Genomic DNA, 18,159 nt, shown 5'->3' with positions numbered 1-18,159 from the left:
TGAAGTGCAAAGGAAGGAAACCAGAATACCATGAATTCAGGAAGCTTCTTTTTTTCTACTCTTGTTCAACCAACCAACTAACTAGCCACATTGGGTATGGCTCACATCTCCCGGTGGCAATGAGAGTGAACAGATTTCAGCAAGCTAGATTACAGAGAACTGGGGCTTTCAATACAGTAAAAGGCGTCTGCACTACGCCCACATTCTACACCTCCCAAGCCTTGCCCCACCCCTCGTACATCCTAAAATTAACCGTTAAGTTTTGAGGGTGCTGGGTGCCCATCTTAACACCCGAGAGGGACTGTAGGAAAGGAGATGGTCTTTCAGATATTTGAAGCCTATGCTAGAGAACTGAATGAGCCTCCACAGCATTAAATAATTAAAAAATAGTCCAGTAGCACCTTAGAGACCAAGTAAGCTTGTTCTAGGTATAAGATTTTGTGTGCATGCACACTTCTTCACGAAAACTTATACCTAGAACAAACTTACTTGGTCTCTAAGGTGCTATTTTTTAATTTTTTTATTTTGACTGCGTCAGACCAACATGTCTACCTACCTGAATCAAGCATTAAATCATGTCAGTTTTGACTATGCATCAGTGTAGAAATCGATCAAAAGTTCTCGGACTGCCCACTCCATAGACTCCCCAAGTATTACAAAGGACGAGTTCACACATGTATATTTGTGACGCTCTGACTTTGCAACGCCATTGCGCAGGTGAAACGGGCAATTGTTTCATGCCAAAAACTTTCAGCGAACCTATGTGTACCACCTCGTGTCACCGAGAGATATGTCAATGCATATTACACGTGCGCCTGCTGCCTCAATGATATAAAGCTGCCATCAGAATAATCTGAACACCCCCCAAGTCCCGCCCAGGAGAAATGCATTATTCTACAGCAGAAAAGCACATTGTACAATCCTATGCACGTCGATTTAGAAGTAAGGCCTGTTGTGTCCAATGGGGCTTAATCCCTAGCTGTAAAACTGTTTAGAATTGTGGTCTTTAAGAAGGAAGTTCTACGCAAACCATCTTGCTTCAAGCGTTTTGATCTTACCACAAAATGTTTTGTTTGCCTCTAAGGTTTTAGTTTCATTTGGCAGAGCCATGCCATATCACTTGCTCCACGTGCCAATAGAAGCCACGAGCGTTTTACACACCCCTTGGCTACACTTTTCAAAGTTCATTCATTTACGAGTCCACTTTTCTCTCAAGGCATTTGAAGTACAGTACTAAAGTACTGCTGTTTCCCACGTCGTTCTGAGTGTGTTTGCTGGGGGAAGGAATCCTCAACGTTTCTAAAAATTATTTTAAAATATTTTCTTCTTTAGACATGCTTTTTAACAGTTAACGTTTAAAGCGCCAAGATGTGTATATTATTTTTAAAGTTGTTTCCCCCCCCGAGCAGCCCAATCTCAATCAAATGTAAAGCAATCACACAAAACAAGACACTCATTTCAGGCCATACATACAGACTTGATCTGGAAGGTTTCTGACATAAATGGCATTAACAAAAAACTGTCAACGTAAGCGGTGAAGAAACTGCATTTATTTAACCCAAAATCTAGGAGGAGCGTGGGATAGGCCCAATTAAACCACAGTTTTGAGCTAACCTGAATCTACCCAATCCAGAACCCTCATTCTGACATTAGCCAAATAGGGAAATATAGATTGGGGAGATGGGTGATTGAAAATGACTCACTTGCAGCATCATGTATAATGTTCAGCTGGGACCTGGACAAAGGAACTTTAAGTTAAATAATAAAATACCGAACTCTCCTAACCTTGCACCAGAGTCTGGGGAATCCACCTGACCAGCCCTTTGTTTCAAATTAACTGTAGCCAAGCTTAACCACAGTTTGTTCCCACCAACAGTCTCCCCCAAACAGCACCCTTGTTGTGGGTGAATGGACCAGGTGTAGACCATTCAGCCCCTTGAATGGGTAACCACTGGAAGCCCTGAAAAAGAGCAGGACATGACTTAATTCGGGTTAAGAACAGCTTCAGGTTAAGAACTTAATTCGTTCTGGAGGTCTGTTCTTAACCTGAAGCTGTTCTTAACCTGAGGTACCACTTTAGCTAATGGGGCCTCCCGCTGCCACCACTGCACGATTTCTGTTCTCATCCTGAAGCAAAGTTCTTAACCCGAGGTACTATTTCTGGGTTAGCAGAGTCTGTAACCTGAAGCGTCTGTAACCTGAAGGGTCTGTAACCCGAGGTACCACTGTACTAATTACCAACATGAAATTGCTCTAATATCTACAGACAGTAAGTTGCAGCTAGATATGTCTGACTTTTCCAAATTAGGCAATACACATTTCAAATGTTTTCAAATACTGTATGAATATTCTGCCTTCACCTCCCTGACCTACACAGTCTCCCCCCCCACCCCATTTTTCAAGGCTGAGAGCCTAGCAAAGCCTCAATATGGTCTTGAGATATTTGCCGCAAAGAGTTCAGGCTTCGATACTCAACACAATGGGAACAAGCTCTCCATTCACTGGTGGGAGTCAGCAGGGAGAAGGGTTTGCCATCCTCAGCAAATTATTTTTATAAACAGCAAATTAAAACCATGAAGGCGCTCTCATTCCAAAGCCCACAGGAGAAAGTTCTGACCCCTCTAGAAGAATCCCATGGAATGAAAACAAAGAATCCAAGAACATTAAACCCAACACATGACCATACAAAAACGCCCACTATGAAAAAGTCACATAACTTTCAAAAGGTGCCTGGCCTAGTCTATTCTGTTCCAGGTTTCACAACAGGTCTGCAACATTTTACCGATAATATTGAAGGAAAGCACGACTATTAAAATTGTGCCAAAATTTGGCCCCCCTTGCAAGATACCTGCAGCCATGCAGGACCTATTTTCCTGTGGTGTGCATTGTGAGCATGAATTCTGCAGCCATATGCATGAGACCAGTGTGGGTACTTGGGGTGAAAAAAGATTGGGGGGGTCCACATTCTGGAGCACAATAATCTGATCAGCAGCCCCCAGTTCAAAGGCAGACTGGTACAGTAGGATACCCAAACTAATCAAGGTAACGAAAAGTGCACTGTTTAGAAACAATAGTTACCTGACCAAAGGATTAATATTTGCACTGGAAATTGCAAAATGGAGGGAAGGCACTTAAAAACAATGTTCTTACACTGCCAACAGTTTTAAACATGCAAAAAGAGTATATTGCAAAGACAGACTGAAATGTTTGAGGAAACTATGAGTGCCTTTTTCCTTGCTGGGAAACAATGGGTGCAGGGAGAGATGGAGGCACAACTTCTTGATTTATAACTCCCCTTGCCATCACAAAACAGATTTTCATCCTGCATCATTTTCCAGGAAAGTTAGAATCACAGGATGAGAAGAACAGGCTGGTAGATAAACAATGACAGAACACTGCTCACATTACGAGTTCCTCACTTTATCTTACTTTGCTTTGGATGCCGAGACAGAGAAAAAAAAGATGTATCTGGGAAAATTGATCCTGGTTAGAATCACAAACTATGAGCCTGGCATGGAAAAGGCAGACAAAATGGAATCCACAAAGACGGATGAGTGAAATTAGTGCAACTCAGTTGGACTTCAAAATACCGCATGATAAGCCAACTTGCTGTCCTCTGCATAAACATCTAGTTGCCACTGTGTTTTTGATGTGGGGGCCTTTTGTAAATGTGACCTTCAATATTTCATACAGATAATTATTTATGGTGTTTTTGTTTCCTCTCAAGCCCTGGAAAATGTCACACTGGTTAGGGAATAGACCTGGTATAAGGAGCTGAGTTCCTTTGGCATTGGACATCTTAGAGGCCCACAGCAGGTTTAAGGATGATTCACATAACCAACCCATGTGAGAAAGGATGCGTGAGGGGGCTCAGCCATGCTACAGCCACACCACCTGTTTTAACGTTACTCCTGATTTGTTTCTGTGCAGATGTAACACTACTGCAAAGTTAAAGCAACCCATAAACGGAGGGGGGAATTCACACTGGAAAACACATGGAAGGTCTGCACCAGGCCTTAAAATTTACTGAAAATGTAAAAAACAAACAATACTGTACTTCTTGAGCTCTGTAGCCTGCTTTCATATTACACTAATTTCAATGCAAGTGAATAGGCCTTGGCACATTACAGTTCAATGAGCCTTGAGTAGATTCAAATGCCACTCATATCCTTTCAGGAAGAAGTACATAACCTGTGTCTATCTAGAAACACTAAAATGGCAGCTTGGGATTTCTGCTGGAATCGTCCACAGTGACCTAGACTGGAGAAAATCTAGAGCCACTGCTGAACTCAACGAGGCATGTTTCTGAGACGACACAAATAGGATTGCAGCGTAAGTCAGGTAACACGGCCATATGGTGGATTTTGTCTGTGCAACTAGAGAGCCGTGTAAACATGGCCGTTTGATCTGCAAGTATTATATACAGGGATCTATATCAGCATCAAGGGATGCATTACACTTGAAGAGCCGACTTAAATTAGCAATCCATGCAAATATCTGTCCTTCAGAGGGCCATAAAGACTGCTTTATACCAGGTAACTATTCAAATTGCAGGTGCTTCAGCTACACCAGACAAGTGCTGTACTTCCACCTGCAGACGGCTGGCAATACAAAGAACAGCTGGATGGCCACAAATTTGCTGTTTAACGGGTCTGTAATTAAAGTACCGACTTTTGGGGGGCGGGGAGAGAGAGGAATTGCTCACATTCCTGCCTGATGTTGCTTAAGCCTCCTTATTTATTTATTTAATTTCATTTGTGAATTGCCACGTATGAAGCACTTTGAAGCAATCTTACAATACAATAAAACCACATATAAAACAACTGCATGCATGAAAACAATCAAAACAATTTCGAATCCAATGCAGACACAGTGCTCAGCCACATTGGCAAAGAAAACGAGCCTTATGTGCATTGTTTATGCTTTCTAACACCGTGACACCAGATGGCACTGTGGAGTTCTGTTGTTGCTTACCCCCTCCCCCTCTGAAAATCAGCCTAAAATTGCCTCCATATGTAAATCTTATGCAAATTTATGCCATGGACAGGCCCCCAGAGTTTTTTCAGTACGGTGGTAGCTCTGGATGCGAACGGGATCCGTTCCGAAGCCCCGTTCGCATCATGAGCAGAAGGCAACCCATGTCTATGCGTCTGTGTATGCACAAGTTGCGATTCGCCACGTCTGCGCATGATGTCATTCTGAGCGTCTGCGCATGTGCGAGCAAAGAAACCCGGAAGCCGTGGGACACAACCTGAAAAGATTCAACCTGAGGTATGACTGTACCTAGCAACTCTTCCTGAGATACCCTTCCTGCAAACCATGGTCTCAAAATCAGGAGCAAATGTTACATTCAGCAGCGGTCAACAGTGCTTACATCACCTTGTGGTAGGTGAGCCATTGCTGCTGGGTGAGCAGCCAAGTCAGCATAGTACCACTGCACCAGCGCAGTCAATCTGGCATCACCCCGTTTGGCACCTCACCCAACCTAGTAAGCAGCAGCGACTCACCTGCCAGGAGGTCAGGTAAGCCCCTCCACCCCACCGAGCCGTCTACTATTGGTGACACCTGCAGCAAGGCAGCGGTCTTAACTACGAAAAGTATATAATGAAACAGAGCTTTGGGTACCTTGTGACTTCTTGCTGTAGTCTGGCAACGCTGGGCACGTAGAACATGACCCCAAAGAACAGCAAAGGCTCGCTGGCAAACTTGTCCAGCTGCTTTTTCAGCGGTTTCTCCAATTCCACCCATCGCACTTGCTGGCTCTTGCTGTGAAACCAAAGGCCAAAATAGTGTGTCTGGAGAGGGGGAGGAAGAGTTTAAAAGCAGGTTTATTTGCTGGGCAAGTTTACAAAGAGCAAAAACCCCTCTCCTGTTTCCTTCCTCCCATAAATTAAAATCTATGTGTATTAACAGTTACCAAATAATAATAGGTTTCGTTTTTAGGAACCTAAGAAGTTGTCTCAGACCAAGTCAGAACTGCAGAAATATCCAGAGGCGCTGGTACAACGTCTGGCATTGAAACCCCAGGGGGACAATTCACAGCCCTACCTTAAGATGCCAAGGATTGAACCAGAGGCCTTCCACATGCAAGGTAAATGCTCTACTGCTAAGCTACTGCTTCATTCTTCCATCCTATACTAAATGGCAAACTAGTTAGTTCTCCAACTCTGGCCATCCAAGCTTGGGCAATAATTCATGTGACTTTTCACAGCAGCTTAGAGGTGGAATTTCACAGGGCATCTGGGCTTGTGAATGGGTTCAAGACATTATGGGATTCTGGCACCAACATACACCTTGCACTTACGATTTATGATCAAACAAAGAGTAGGAAACAACCGATTTTTTGCCAGTCCTGAGATCAGAATAAATATAACACTTCCTCATCCTTTGATTAGTCCTAAGGGATCAGGAATAAGCAATTCAAAGTGTTGGTGCTGACTTTTAAAGCCCTAAATGGCCTCGGTCCTGTATACCTGAAGGAGCGTCTCCACCCCCATCATCCAGCCCGGACACTGAGGTCCAGCGCTGAGGGCCTTCTGGCAGTTCCCTCATTGCAAGATGTGAGGTTACAGGGAACCAGGCAGAGGGCCTTCTTGGTAGTGGCACCTGCCCTGCCTCCCAGCAGATGTCAAGGCAATAAACAACTATTTTACTTTTAAAAGACAACTGAAGGCAGCCCTGTTTAGGGATGTTTTTAATGTCTGATGCTGTATTGTTTTTAATATTTGGTTGGAAGCTGCCCAGAGTGGCTGGGGAAACCCAGCCAGATGGGTGGGGTATAAATAATAAATTATTATGATGATTATTATGATTATTATTATGATATCGCACCTCTCTCAAACGCAAGTTTCCTCACTCCCTGCGCCCTCCCAAATGGCTTGATGTTATAATTGGTTAAAGGAAGAACTACAACTCAGAAGTAGAGAAAATGCTTTGCATGCAGAAGCTCCCAGATGGGGGAGAATTCTACTGGAGACCCTGTAGGGATAGATGAACAAACAGTCTGACTTCATATAAAGACAGCTCCCTGCATCACCAGGGACACCAACCATGGTTAGCTCTAATCAGAGCGAGATCATGAACCAAGGTTTGAAGCCAATTTCAGATCCTGGGTTAGGAACAAAATGACCGCGTGGTTTGTTTCGTTCCTCTGTGTTGTCAGAGCAAGCATCCATTTGTCAGATTTCAGTATGGATTAAAGTGCAGGCTGCTTCAAGTGACTTGCAGTCTGCCAAGGCATTTTATGGGCTCCACATGCAGAAGTTGACAATTACTCTTACTTCAACACTGGCCATGGAATAGGATAGCATCCATCAGTATATACTTGATGGCAGCAGGCTAGTCGACCAGCCTGTGACACACACACACTGCTTTGCTCTTCTGTGGGCAGGCAATGGTGTGGAGGCTCAGGAGGAAGGGCTGTAGGGGTTGTCATCACTGCCCCACCCCACAACTCCTGCTGCCTGAGGCCTAATATTTGGGCCAGCCCTGCTGTTTGCTGGTCCTGCCATGAGCTTTGGAAGCTGCAAGGCAGCAACAGAGGATGCTCCAACTACAGGTAGAGGCAGAAGGCGGATTCACTGCACTGTCTGAACAAGCAGGTCAATCTCTTTCACTGCCCCTTGTCCAGGTATGTGCAGGACATTTTGCAATCTCGTAACTCCAGTACAGACATACAGAAAATAAAGCTAAGTGTCTGTGGAGCAGAGGTATCAGTGTTACCGTCTATTACATCGCGGTTGCTTTAAATATCCTTTCACGACCCTTGAAATCAATCAAAGGCATGATTCATTCTCAAAACCAAACACCAGAGATCTCGGTGAAAATATGACACTGAACGCAAAGCAAAAAAAGGCAACAATGGAATCAGAGCGATTACCATTATTTCATGTATCAGCGTAAATTCGGGTTTCCAGTACTGGTTGTGTTAAAATGAGTGTCCCATGAGTCCAAGCAGTGGGTGTGGTTTAAGCTTACATCATTTCGAGGCAGTGCAGTAGGATAGTACAGTAATTAAAAGCAGCTTCTAACAGAAGCAGCTTCCAGTGGGATTTAAAAATAAATAAATAGATGTACTACAGTCAGGAAAAGAGGAATAATTCTTCAGAAGAGATTCCAGAAACAATGTTATTTATTCATTTATTTATTTATTTTAAAAGGATTATCTGAAGCTCGTCCAACATTCCAAGCAAAAAAAAAAAAAATGAGCGAACGCAAATTTCTCTCCTCGGTGCCTGGCAAGCAAGTGCCGGTTTGCACAGAAAGCTGCCCACTGCGTACAGCTCAAGACATTTATGTGATGACTGGACCAGAGTGAGTGGGGGAGGAACTGGCCTTGGTGGAATGCAGCAGGAGCAGGAATGACTTATCCTGCATTAAAAGCACATGGCTTCACTAGCTGAACAATCAGGTTGCATTCGCGAGTTGTGAATTTTGTCAGTAAAATATGGGGGTGGGAAAGGTGCCTTGTAACTATTTTCCAGTGAAATACAGTGGTACCTTGGTTCTAAAACTTAATCCGTTCCAGAAGTCTGTTCAACTCCCGAAATCGTTTGAAAACCAAGGCGCAGCTTCTGATTGGCTGCAGGAGCTTCCTGCACTCAAGCAGAAGAAGCATCGGAGGTTCAACTTCTGAAAAACATTGGCAAACCAGAACACATACTTCCAGGTTTGTAGTGTTCGGGAGCCAATTTGTTTGCCGACTAAGCTGTTCAAGAACCAAGGTACCACTGTACAGAAATATTCACGGGAGTGAAACTCTGAACATGTTTGATGCCCTGCCTCAAGAGGAAACATCAACACGAAAAGGAGCCTTTTCACTTATGGAGAAACAGAATGAAGTTCTCTTTCAGACCACTTAAGAGAGTTAGGACCTGACAGGAAATATCACTGAATCACCATCCAAACCGTAGGTAATGGACTTTTATGTAAGCAGGGTACGTTTGCCAAAGTTCCACTCAGTGATAAGATCGGGCCAGTTCCAAGAATAACATGACTCTAATAAACAGATTCCAAATGACAAACAGCTCGAGCTAAAAATATGCCAAATTGCAGGCGGCAGATGGTCTTTTCCTGGGTTACCCTCACCTCTCGCAATTCCAGCCTCTGAGCCACGGCCTCCAGACATTCCTGCCCGGTGCTCTCCACTGAGAGCGTGCACTCAATTACGTTGTTGTCCAACAAGCGGATCCGAGTCATAAAGCAGTTCTTGCTCCGGACATTGTAGCGCCTGGTCCTTCGCAATTTCAACCCAAACGGCATGGCTGCTGGGGCTTTGTCTTCTCACGCTTTAGATCTTCTTAGCAAGAGAGACTTGAATATCGCTGCTCCAGTGGCTGCTCTTCTCCTCCAGGTTTGGGAAAGGTTGCCCATGCCAAAGGCAGATCCCTGCTGGGGGGAAACACACACACAAATGGAGAAATGAGGTTTATTTGCTTAGGGTTAAGTGGGGCAGAACATTTGCCTTTATGCAAGTAACAGTCATCGCCTTGCAAGAACAGTTAAAACCAGCTTCCTCCCACCCAGACAGATTTATCTTCATCGTCATCGCTGATTTATTAATCACCTTCCAAGCCACCATCTCAAGGCAATTTGCATATAATTAAGAACAATTAAACTTGACACAAGCCAGAAATGACAACTTGCTTTAAGGAGCATGCTCTGTCCCACATGCGCAAACACAACATTCTCCACAGTAATGGCACTGAAAACGTACATTGTCCTATTTTAACTCTCTGACCGCATCCACTCGTCATGTTAAGCTGCAAACCAGGGGTCACCAAACTTCTTAGGCTCATGGGCACTTGGGGATTTCTGAACAAGTGCCATGGGCATCACACTCTGTTGTTTTTCTCCCACTTCTCCAAATTAACCTCCATCCCCAACAGAAAATGTACACACACACACTCTTCTTGTTTTGCCAAGCAATGCGGTTCAATGTCAGATCCAGTAGACTTAATCTGAGTCTTGCAAAGCAGGCAGAGAGCTGAAGGAGTAAACAGGAGAAGGAGTAAACGAGACATCACACTTCCTTCTTCTGTTCTATGAATAAAATTGTCACCACCCTCACCACCTCATGACTAAGGGGGCAATGGGGGCAGGGGCATTCAGAGCCCTCGTGGATGCCAGGGGAAGACCACATGGACATTATTCGACCCACAGGCACCTTGCTGGTGACTCTTGCCATAGACCATGGCCTACTGTGAACAAGCAACACGGTAGTACATGTTGCTGAATTGCTCCCATGTCACCCTGCCCTTCCATGAGCCAGAAGAAACAAAACAATTTTCCCCTAGAAACTGTGCTGTGCGGATAGAGAGCCACTTTGGACACACAAGTTCCCCACTCCCCTTCTCCTGAGTGCCTCCTCTACTGGCTTTTTAGCACATACTAAAGATGTTCCTCTTTCAACAAGCCTTCTAAAAGTATTTATCCCGGTTGACCTCTGTGCTGGATCAGAATTGATTTTGTGAGTGTGTTGCTTTTTTAAAACAGATTTTAAATTTAGAGGGTTATGGTTATACAGCGGACGCTCGGGTTGCGAACGTGATCCATGCGGGATGCAAGTTCGCAACCCGCAGCGTTCGCAACCTGCATCTGCACACGCGCGAGTTGAGATTCGGCGCTTCTGCACCTGCGCAAAGTGTGATTTAGCGCTTCTGCACATGCGTGACTGCCAAAACCCGGAAGTAACATGTTCCGGTACTTCCAGGTTTTGGCGGTCCATAACCCGAAAAAACGCAACCTGAAGCGGCTGTAACCTGAGGTATAACTGTATATGTGTGTGAGCACGCACGCAATTGTTTTTAACTGTTCTATATATGTAATTTTTTATATATGTCACTATATTGTAAATTGCTTCAAGATGCCTCATGTGAAGTGATTCATAAATGAAATTATTATTAATACTAATGGTTGTTATAATAATAATTCTCTCCTCCTTTCCCCCATGACTGTAAACCATGGGTGAGGAACCTGTAGCTCTCTGGCTGTGGTTGAATTCCAACTCCCATCAGTCCCATTGGTCAGGGGTTATTTATTTATTCTCTGCCCTTCATCCCAAGGTCCCTAAGAATGATGGGAGCTGGAGTCTAACAACACCTGAAAGGCCACAGGTTCCCCATCCCTAGTGCAAACCATGGTTTAGAGCTACATGTACAGTGGTACCTTGGGTTACATACGCTTCAGGTTACAGACTCCGCTAACCCAGAAATAGTACCTCAGGTTAAGAACTTTGCTTCAGGATGAGAACAGAAATCGTGCTCCGGTGGCGTGGCAGCAGCGGGAGGCCCCATTAGCTAAAGTGGTGCTTCAGGTTAAGAACAGTTTCAGGTTAAGAACAGACCTCCGGAACGAATTAAGTATGTAACCAGAGGCACCACTGTACAGCAAATGCTAACCCTGTTCCCTCGTAAACCTGAACTGGAAAACATGGCTCCAAGACTACCAGCAGTCATGGTTTGCATCTAACTCTAAACCATGATTAACACTGACACAAAAGGAATTCACTCTGAAGCAGAGAGCAAAAATTGTATTTGCTCCCAAGGACAACTCGTAATTTGCAACCATGGCTTATGAAAAGCCAAGAGGTTGTGTTGGATTAAAAGGCATTTCAAGTACTAAATAAAAATTAAGTTTCTTGGAGGAATAAAACCTCAAGTTCTAATATATGCCTATAGCTAACGAACCTTCTGCAATATGCCCAAGACAATAGCTTGATATGAAGTAGTGGGAAGAATGAAAGGAAACTCAACAAAGGTCACAGAGGATAGGGCTACGTAGTGCTTGAGCTCTGCTTTTGTAAACTGCAGTTTTGCCAGTGGACTTTATCTAAACTTATTGTTTCATTAAAATACATTTCCATTCAGTAGAGCAGCCACACCCTTAGACTAAATTAACTATTTGATAGTTCTCTATTAAGATAAATAAATATAACTTCCATTCTTTTTGGCATTCAGAACTCGGCTGGAAGAGAAAGAAGGAAAACGCAAACTGCAAACACTCTATACAAAATGTAGACAGAAAATGGATAGATGAAGGCTGCAATCCATATACCTGGGAGTAAGACTCATTGAACTCAATGGGGTTTACCTTCAAGTAGACATGTATAAAATTGCATGGTCAACGCTGAGCAAGGAGGAGTCAAGATATCATTTTGCTCCTATTCGGAACTACAAATTCTTAAAAATAAAGAACAGGGCACTTTTCCTCCTTTGTTCTCTTATGGAATTAAACTCATGTAGCTTATTTATCAGAGAAACCATGAGACATTGTAAACTAGTATTCCAAGAACTTGTTTGATTTATTGCCATGGAATGTGCTTTACAACTTGTAACACAAAGCAAGTACAATTCGATATAAAGGTTTCTTTTCAAAAAATAAAAAATAAGTACATAAATTTATCTTAAATAGGCCTGCCCAAATGCTTTGTGCATCTGTTCACAGTGAAGGCACAAGATGCTATTTAAAAAATGCCGTGAGAAACATTCCCGTGAAACAAGCTGTGCTTGTACAGGATGGAATGTAATACTGATTTTGGTCACCTCCATCAAATAAAACACCCTTCAGATGGTGCCAATCTGTACCTTTAGATCCTGCAAGGGGGGGGGGGTGATTTACAGGGAAAGTGTTGTAAGCATTTTAGACATGCCTTGACTCAGTTACTTTCCCACTCCTAGATCAGGGGTGGGAAGGTTGATCAAGATCCACAGGAGGTAGGAAAGCAGGTAGATCTGTGGGTGCTTTGCAGTGGTTGGGAGAGTAAGTATCTGACTCACAATTCCTCTGCAAAAGATCTCTCTCTCCTGTAAACAAAGCTGATGAAAATAAAGAAAGCTTAGCAGGAAACCTGGAATGATATTTTCGTGTGAAAGGACTGCAAGCTCAGTTCTGTTGAGGACAGAGAACTCCCTGAGCTGAATGTGTGCTCATACACTCCCCATGCCTAAAATCTATGTGGATGCCTGCTCTCTTCAGCCACTATCTTGCAGCTGACTTTGACTGGTGGACCCTGAGGTTCTACTAAAACAGGGCTGGGGAACATGTGGTCCTCCAAATGTTGCTATACAGTCGTACCTTGGATCCCGAATGCCTTGTGACTCGAACATTTTGGCTCCCTAACGCCACAAACCCGGAAGTGAGTGTTCCGGTTTGCGAACCCGAACGTCCGACGCAGCCTCCAATTGCGTGCAGGACGCTCCTGCAGCTAATTGGAAGCCACACCTTGGTTGTTGAACGTTTTCGGAAGTCGAATGGATTTCCGGAATGTATTCCAATCGGCAACCAAGGTACGACTGTACAACCCATCATTCCTGGCTGGGGCTGATAAGAGTTGGGAATCCAAAACTGGAGGGCAAAAGGTTTCCGACTCCTGTACTGAAAGAACAAAGTAGATCTTACAGGCCTAAAGAGTTGAGAGTAAAGTCTCCTTAGAAGAATTTTTTAAAAACCTTTCTTAGAAACCTCTCCTTAGAAGAATTTTTAAAAAACCTTTCTGGGAACAGTTCCTGAAAGGCAAGTCAGAACCACAAAGCATGCAAAGCTGAAAACTTTCCTTGCGTTAAATTTGAATAGCGTACAAACTCCTTGGTACATGGTGGCATCTGGTAAAGTTTCATTACCAGACGGTTCCCATGGTGTCTGTCTTGCTGCTATCTCAGACCCACATTCTGGATGTAGCAGCTACTAAATATTAAGGGATAGCCAGGATTTGGAAGCTGTGTCGAAGAAACTTAAAGTAGCTAACATACACCAGGTAGTTTGCCTGTATTGATTCTCCAAGTTATTCCCTGGCATGCTCTGCCTGCATAATTTTTGTTTGATGTTATCTTGCACTATCTGAAGGAAATGTTAACGTAAGGCTGACTGACTAGAACAGTAAACCACTCCACGCTGCAATGTTATCTTGCAATTGTATCATAACTTAGCTGGCATGCCAATCTTGGAGAAGGCTGGCTTATGAATTCCTTGATGTGCAGCAGCAACCTGTTTAAAGTTTCTTTTGCATAGCACAGAATAACAGCAAACAAGCCTCACTAAGCTCAGCAAGGTGTGCAGCTTTGGTAATGCATTCCATTGTTTCCAGCAGGACTTTGGGTGACTAATTTTCTGTTGTTCAGGTCAACATGTTAAATGGAAGAATAGCTTACAACTATTCCCATCAACCTACTTTATGTCACAGGCTTATGGCTGCATAGCGTGCCAGGCTGCAAAACACACACGCAAGTTCATCTTAGATACATACATGCATACATGTTAATATATACTCTTTCCCTTTTTAAAAACAAAATATTACTAGCAGCCTCTGGAATTCTTCCAGCATTCCGTATATTACAGAACTACAGCACACCTATCTGAACTATGCAGTTCTGGGCATGGCATGGATAAGGGGATAATTAGCACAACTTGCTTGATGAGGTGCAAGCCTGCACTTTTAAGAGAGGGCATTAAAGAAGTGCCAAATTCCAGAGACAGGTCTCATCTGGAAAGATTTGCTTACTTACCTGCTGTTGAATATGTAGCTCCAAGAATAAAAGCAGGTTTTTGAAAGGAACAGTTTTTTCAGCTAGCTAGCAGCTTCTAGAGCTTCCCATTTCAAGTTACGATTGATTTAGCCAGTATTTTTTTACCACATACACAAGGCTATGTCCAGCTGTCCGGTCTCAAGCGCTCCAGCAGGGTCCACTGTGGGGAAATTATAATGGCAGGTAGCTTCCCAGATCCAGTTGCCGCCACCAGATAAGCCCACAGCTGGGGAAGGGACCAGCCAGACAACAGGATCCCTGGCTACTAGCCATAATGGCTATGCTTTGCCTCCACGGCTGGAAGCAGTAATGCTTTTCTGAATCCCAGTTGCTGGAAACCAATATCCCAATTCAATTCAGGACTTCCCACAGTTTTGGGGAGGGGGGGAAATGTTAGGAGTTTCAAACTCAGATCTTGTTAAGTTACACATACTTTGGTCCTACCTAAGCCTTTCTTTCTAGTGGAAAGCAGGAAAGATGCTCTCAAATTGCCACAGCTGGCTGTGACATTCCTTTTTAATGTTGTTGTTTTTCCCTGGCACTTCTCGCTTGTGCTGCTGCTGCAAAAAAGGCTTCCCTCCTAGAAATATCCCTAGTATATTCATTCATTTCAGGAATGCTTTGTTCCTCGTGGTTCCACCCCCAGGGCTGTGGGGAGACAGAGATTATGGAACTCTTAATCAGTACTGAACAGTTAACCATTAAGTCAGCACCCTGGGCTACATGGGCTGCCCAGCAAAAGTGAAGGAACCTCCTTGTCTGTGGTTCAACGTTTTATTCAGCATTTGGGTTTGTAGTGGGAACACTGTTGACGACACACCTGTTTCCTTTGGTATGGAAAGGGATGTGTGCAATTAAACATCCATTCATCTGGCTGCCCTAATCAAAAAAAGAAATCTTCATGGTAAAAGTACACAGGGATGAAAGATACGTTACCTGTCACAACAGCCACATAAAATGTGGGCTGGAGCTGTTTTGCAATGAAACAGTCTCTGTTTCTCTGTTTGTTTATAAGATTTCTTGATACCCACTCTTCACCATAAGGTCCCAGGTCAGGTTACAGCAGTATACTCATACAATTTAAAAGAATTGACGCAGTAAAGGAGTTTATACGCAGCTATTAAAAACAAGTAAAACAATTTCAAATGGATAGATGTAGAAAGCAAAGTTCCCCCAAGGATCAGTACTGTGACCTGCACTTTTTAATTTGTTCAGAAATGACCAGAAGTCAGGGGTGAGCAGTTCGGTGGCCAATTTCCTGACGACACTAAATCATTCAAGTCTGCTGAAACCAAAGGGATTGTGAAGAGCTCCAAACGGACATCCCCAAACTGAGTGACTATGTTGTGAAACGGCAAATGCAATTAAATACAAACAAATATAAAAATGATGCCTGTCAGGTCAAAAAATCTTAACTTCACGTATACACTCATGGGGTCTGAACTGGCAATGACTGACCAGGCGTGAGACTTGGGGGTAGATGGTAGACAGCTCAATGAAGATGTTGAGCCTGTCTGCACAGCCGCTGTGAAAAAGGCTGGTTTTGCGCAAGGGATCATTGGGAAACGAATTGAAAATAAAGCTACTGATACCATAATGCCATTCTAGAATTTTGCGGCACAATTTCATTTGGAATACTGTGTACAGTTTCCATAGGCTCACCTCAAAAAAGGATATTGTAGAGTTGGAAATGGTTCAGAAAAGTACAACCAAAATGATCAAGGGGAAGGACTTCCCTATGAGGAAAGACTGCAGTATCTGGGACTTTATTGTTTAGGGGAAAGGAGAGTTAAGAGGTAACATGACAGAAGTTCATATAATTATGCAAGGCATGGAGCAAGTGGATAGAGAAAAGCTTCCCGCCCCCCCTTGTCATCACACTAGACCTCATGGATGTCCAATGAAGCTAAATGTTGGGAGATTAAAGACAGATAGAAGAACGTTCTTAGTCACAGAGCACATTGTTAAACTATGAAGCTCACTCCAACAGGAGGCAGTGATGGCAAACTGACCAGTACAAGTTTGTGGAGGATAACACTATCAATAGCTACTACCCACAATGACTATGCTCTGCCTCCACACGGTCGGACGCAATAACACTTCTTAATACCAGTCTCTATAACCACAGGAGAGAAGAGTGCTCTTGAGCTTGCGGGTTTCCCACAGGTATCTGATTAGGCACTGTGATAACACGATGCTGGAATAGATGGGACACCGGCTTGATCCAACAGACTCTTACGTTCTTTTGAGTTTCATAATTTAGGGGCTGACACAGACAAAGCCCTCTCCCAGACAATCATTTCCCACACTTCTGAGGGTGGTGGAACTACCAAGAGATCAATACAAGTATATTAAACTGTTCTACTTCAACTAGTGTGTAGGGATGCATATCAGGGTCACGTCTCAGGGCATATTTTTAGCAGAAACTTAAACCTAGTTTACAAGGAATTCCCGCACCGTAGGGAACTATCATTCTGCAAAGGATTTCTAACAGAGAATTCTTATTCCTTCACCAAACAATTCCCAGGGTCATTAGGCAGAAGGATATAGCTATTAAAGTTCTATAAAGCTTATATAATTTTGCAGTATAGATCTGCCCCTAAGCTAATGTAGGTCACTAGAGTGGCACCACCAAGATTTTCCTTGCTGCTTTTTCCTCCCAGAAAGAGGGGGGGGGGGGGCAGAAATAAAAGTAGGTCAAAGAGAGAAGTTGAAAACTAGAGAAGGAAGTAGAGGGGTGTACGGAAAGACAAAATATATACAGTAGAGAAATTAAAGGTTGGTCTCCTCTCGCAACACTGCCTCTCTCAGTGTGAGATTTTACAGTGAGAGATTTTACTTTCTTGGGCTCCATGATCACTGCAGATGGTGACAGCAGTCATGAAATTAAAAGATGCCTGCTTCTTGGGAGAAAGGCGATGGCAAACCTAGACAGCATCTTAAAAAGCAGAGACATCACCTTACCAACAAAGGTCCGTATAGTTAAAGCCATGGTTTTCCCAGTAGTGATGTATGGAAGTGAGAGCTGGACCATAAAGAAGGCTGATCGCCAAAGAATTGATGCTTTTGAATTATGGTGCTGGAGGAGACTCTTGAGAGTCCCATGGACTGCAAGAAGATCAAACCTATCCATTCTTAAGGAAATCAGCCCTGAGTGTTCACTGGAAGGACAGATCGTGAAGCTGAGGCTCCAATACTTTGGCCACCTCATGAGAAGGGAAGACTCCCTGGAAAAGACCCTGATACTGGGAAAGATGGAAGGCACAAGGGGAAGGGGACGACAGAGGACGAGATGGTTGGACAGTGTTCTCGAAGCTACAAACATGAGTCTGACCAAACAGCGGGAGGCAGTGGAAGACAGGAGTGCCTGGCGTGCTCTGGTCCATGGGGTCACGAAGAGTCGGACACGACTAAACGACTAAACAGCAACAACTCCTCCCGCAAATTGGAATTAAAGGTAAGTCCTGGATCTGGAAAAGTACGCCATATATCTTATCAGTCCTAAAGTTCAACCATCAATTTAAAACTCATCATTTTGACTACGGTAAGCAACTCTGTTGTGAACCAAACCTTAGACATCTTTGTGGGATAACTTCCCAATGCATCTGATATATGCAAGGTGCAATCCTTGCCTACT

At 43.7% G+C, this 18,159-nt stretch overlaps 1 protein-coding gene across 2 annotated transcripts in view; it reads right to left on the bottom strand.

Moving 5' to 3' along the window:
• PTPN14 (protein tyrosine phosphatase non-receptor type 14) overlaps nt 1-18,159 on the bottom strand; it is a 127,371-nt gene that overhangs the window by 68,365 nt on the left and 40,847 nt on the right. The window contains exons 2-3 of one of the 2 annotated variants that reach the window (XM_083604902.1): nt 9,088-9,390; nt 5,626-5,795 (exon numbers count right to left, since the gene is read on the bottom strand). In XM_083604902.1, the coding sequence (XP_083461028.1) occupies nt 5,626-5,795; nt 9,088-9,261 (344 nt within the window). In that variant the 5' untranslated portion in view covers nt 9,262-9,390. The remainder of the gene's footprint in view (nt 1-5,625; nt 5,796-9,087; nt 9,391-18,159) is intronic. The other variant, XM_083604903.1, reaches the window with a different exon arrangement.

The sequence above is a fragment of the Podarcis filfolensis genome (assembly GCF_964270895.1).
Source record: "Podarcis filfolensis genome assembly, chromosome: 3".
Taxonomy (NCBI): Eukaryota; Metazoa; Chordata; class Lepidosauria; order Squamata; family Lacertidae; genus Podarcis; species Podarcis filfolensis.
The sequence above is the reverse complement of the archived record's forward strand: the minus strand, read 5'-3'. Positions and strand labels throughout refer to the sequence as shown.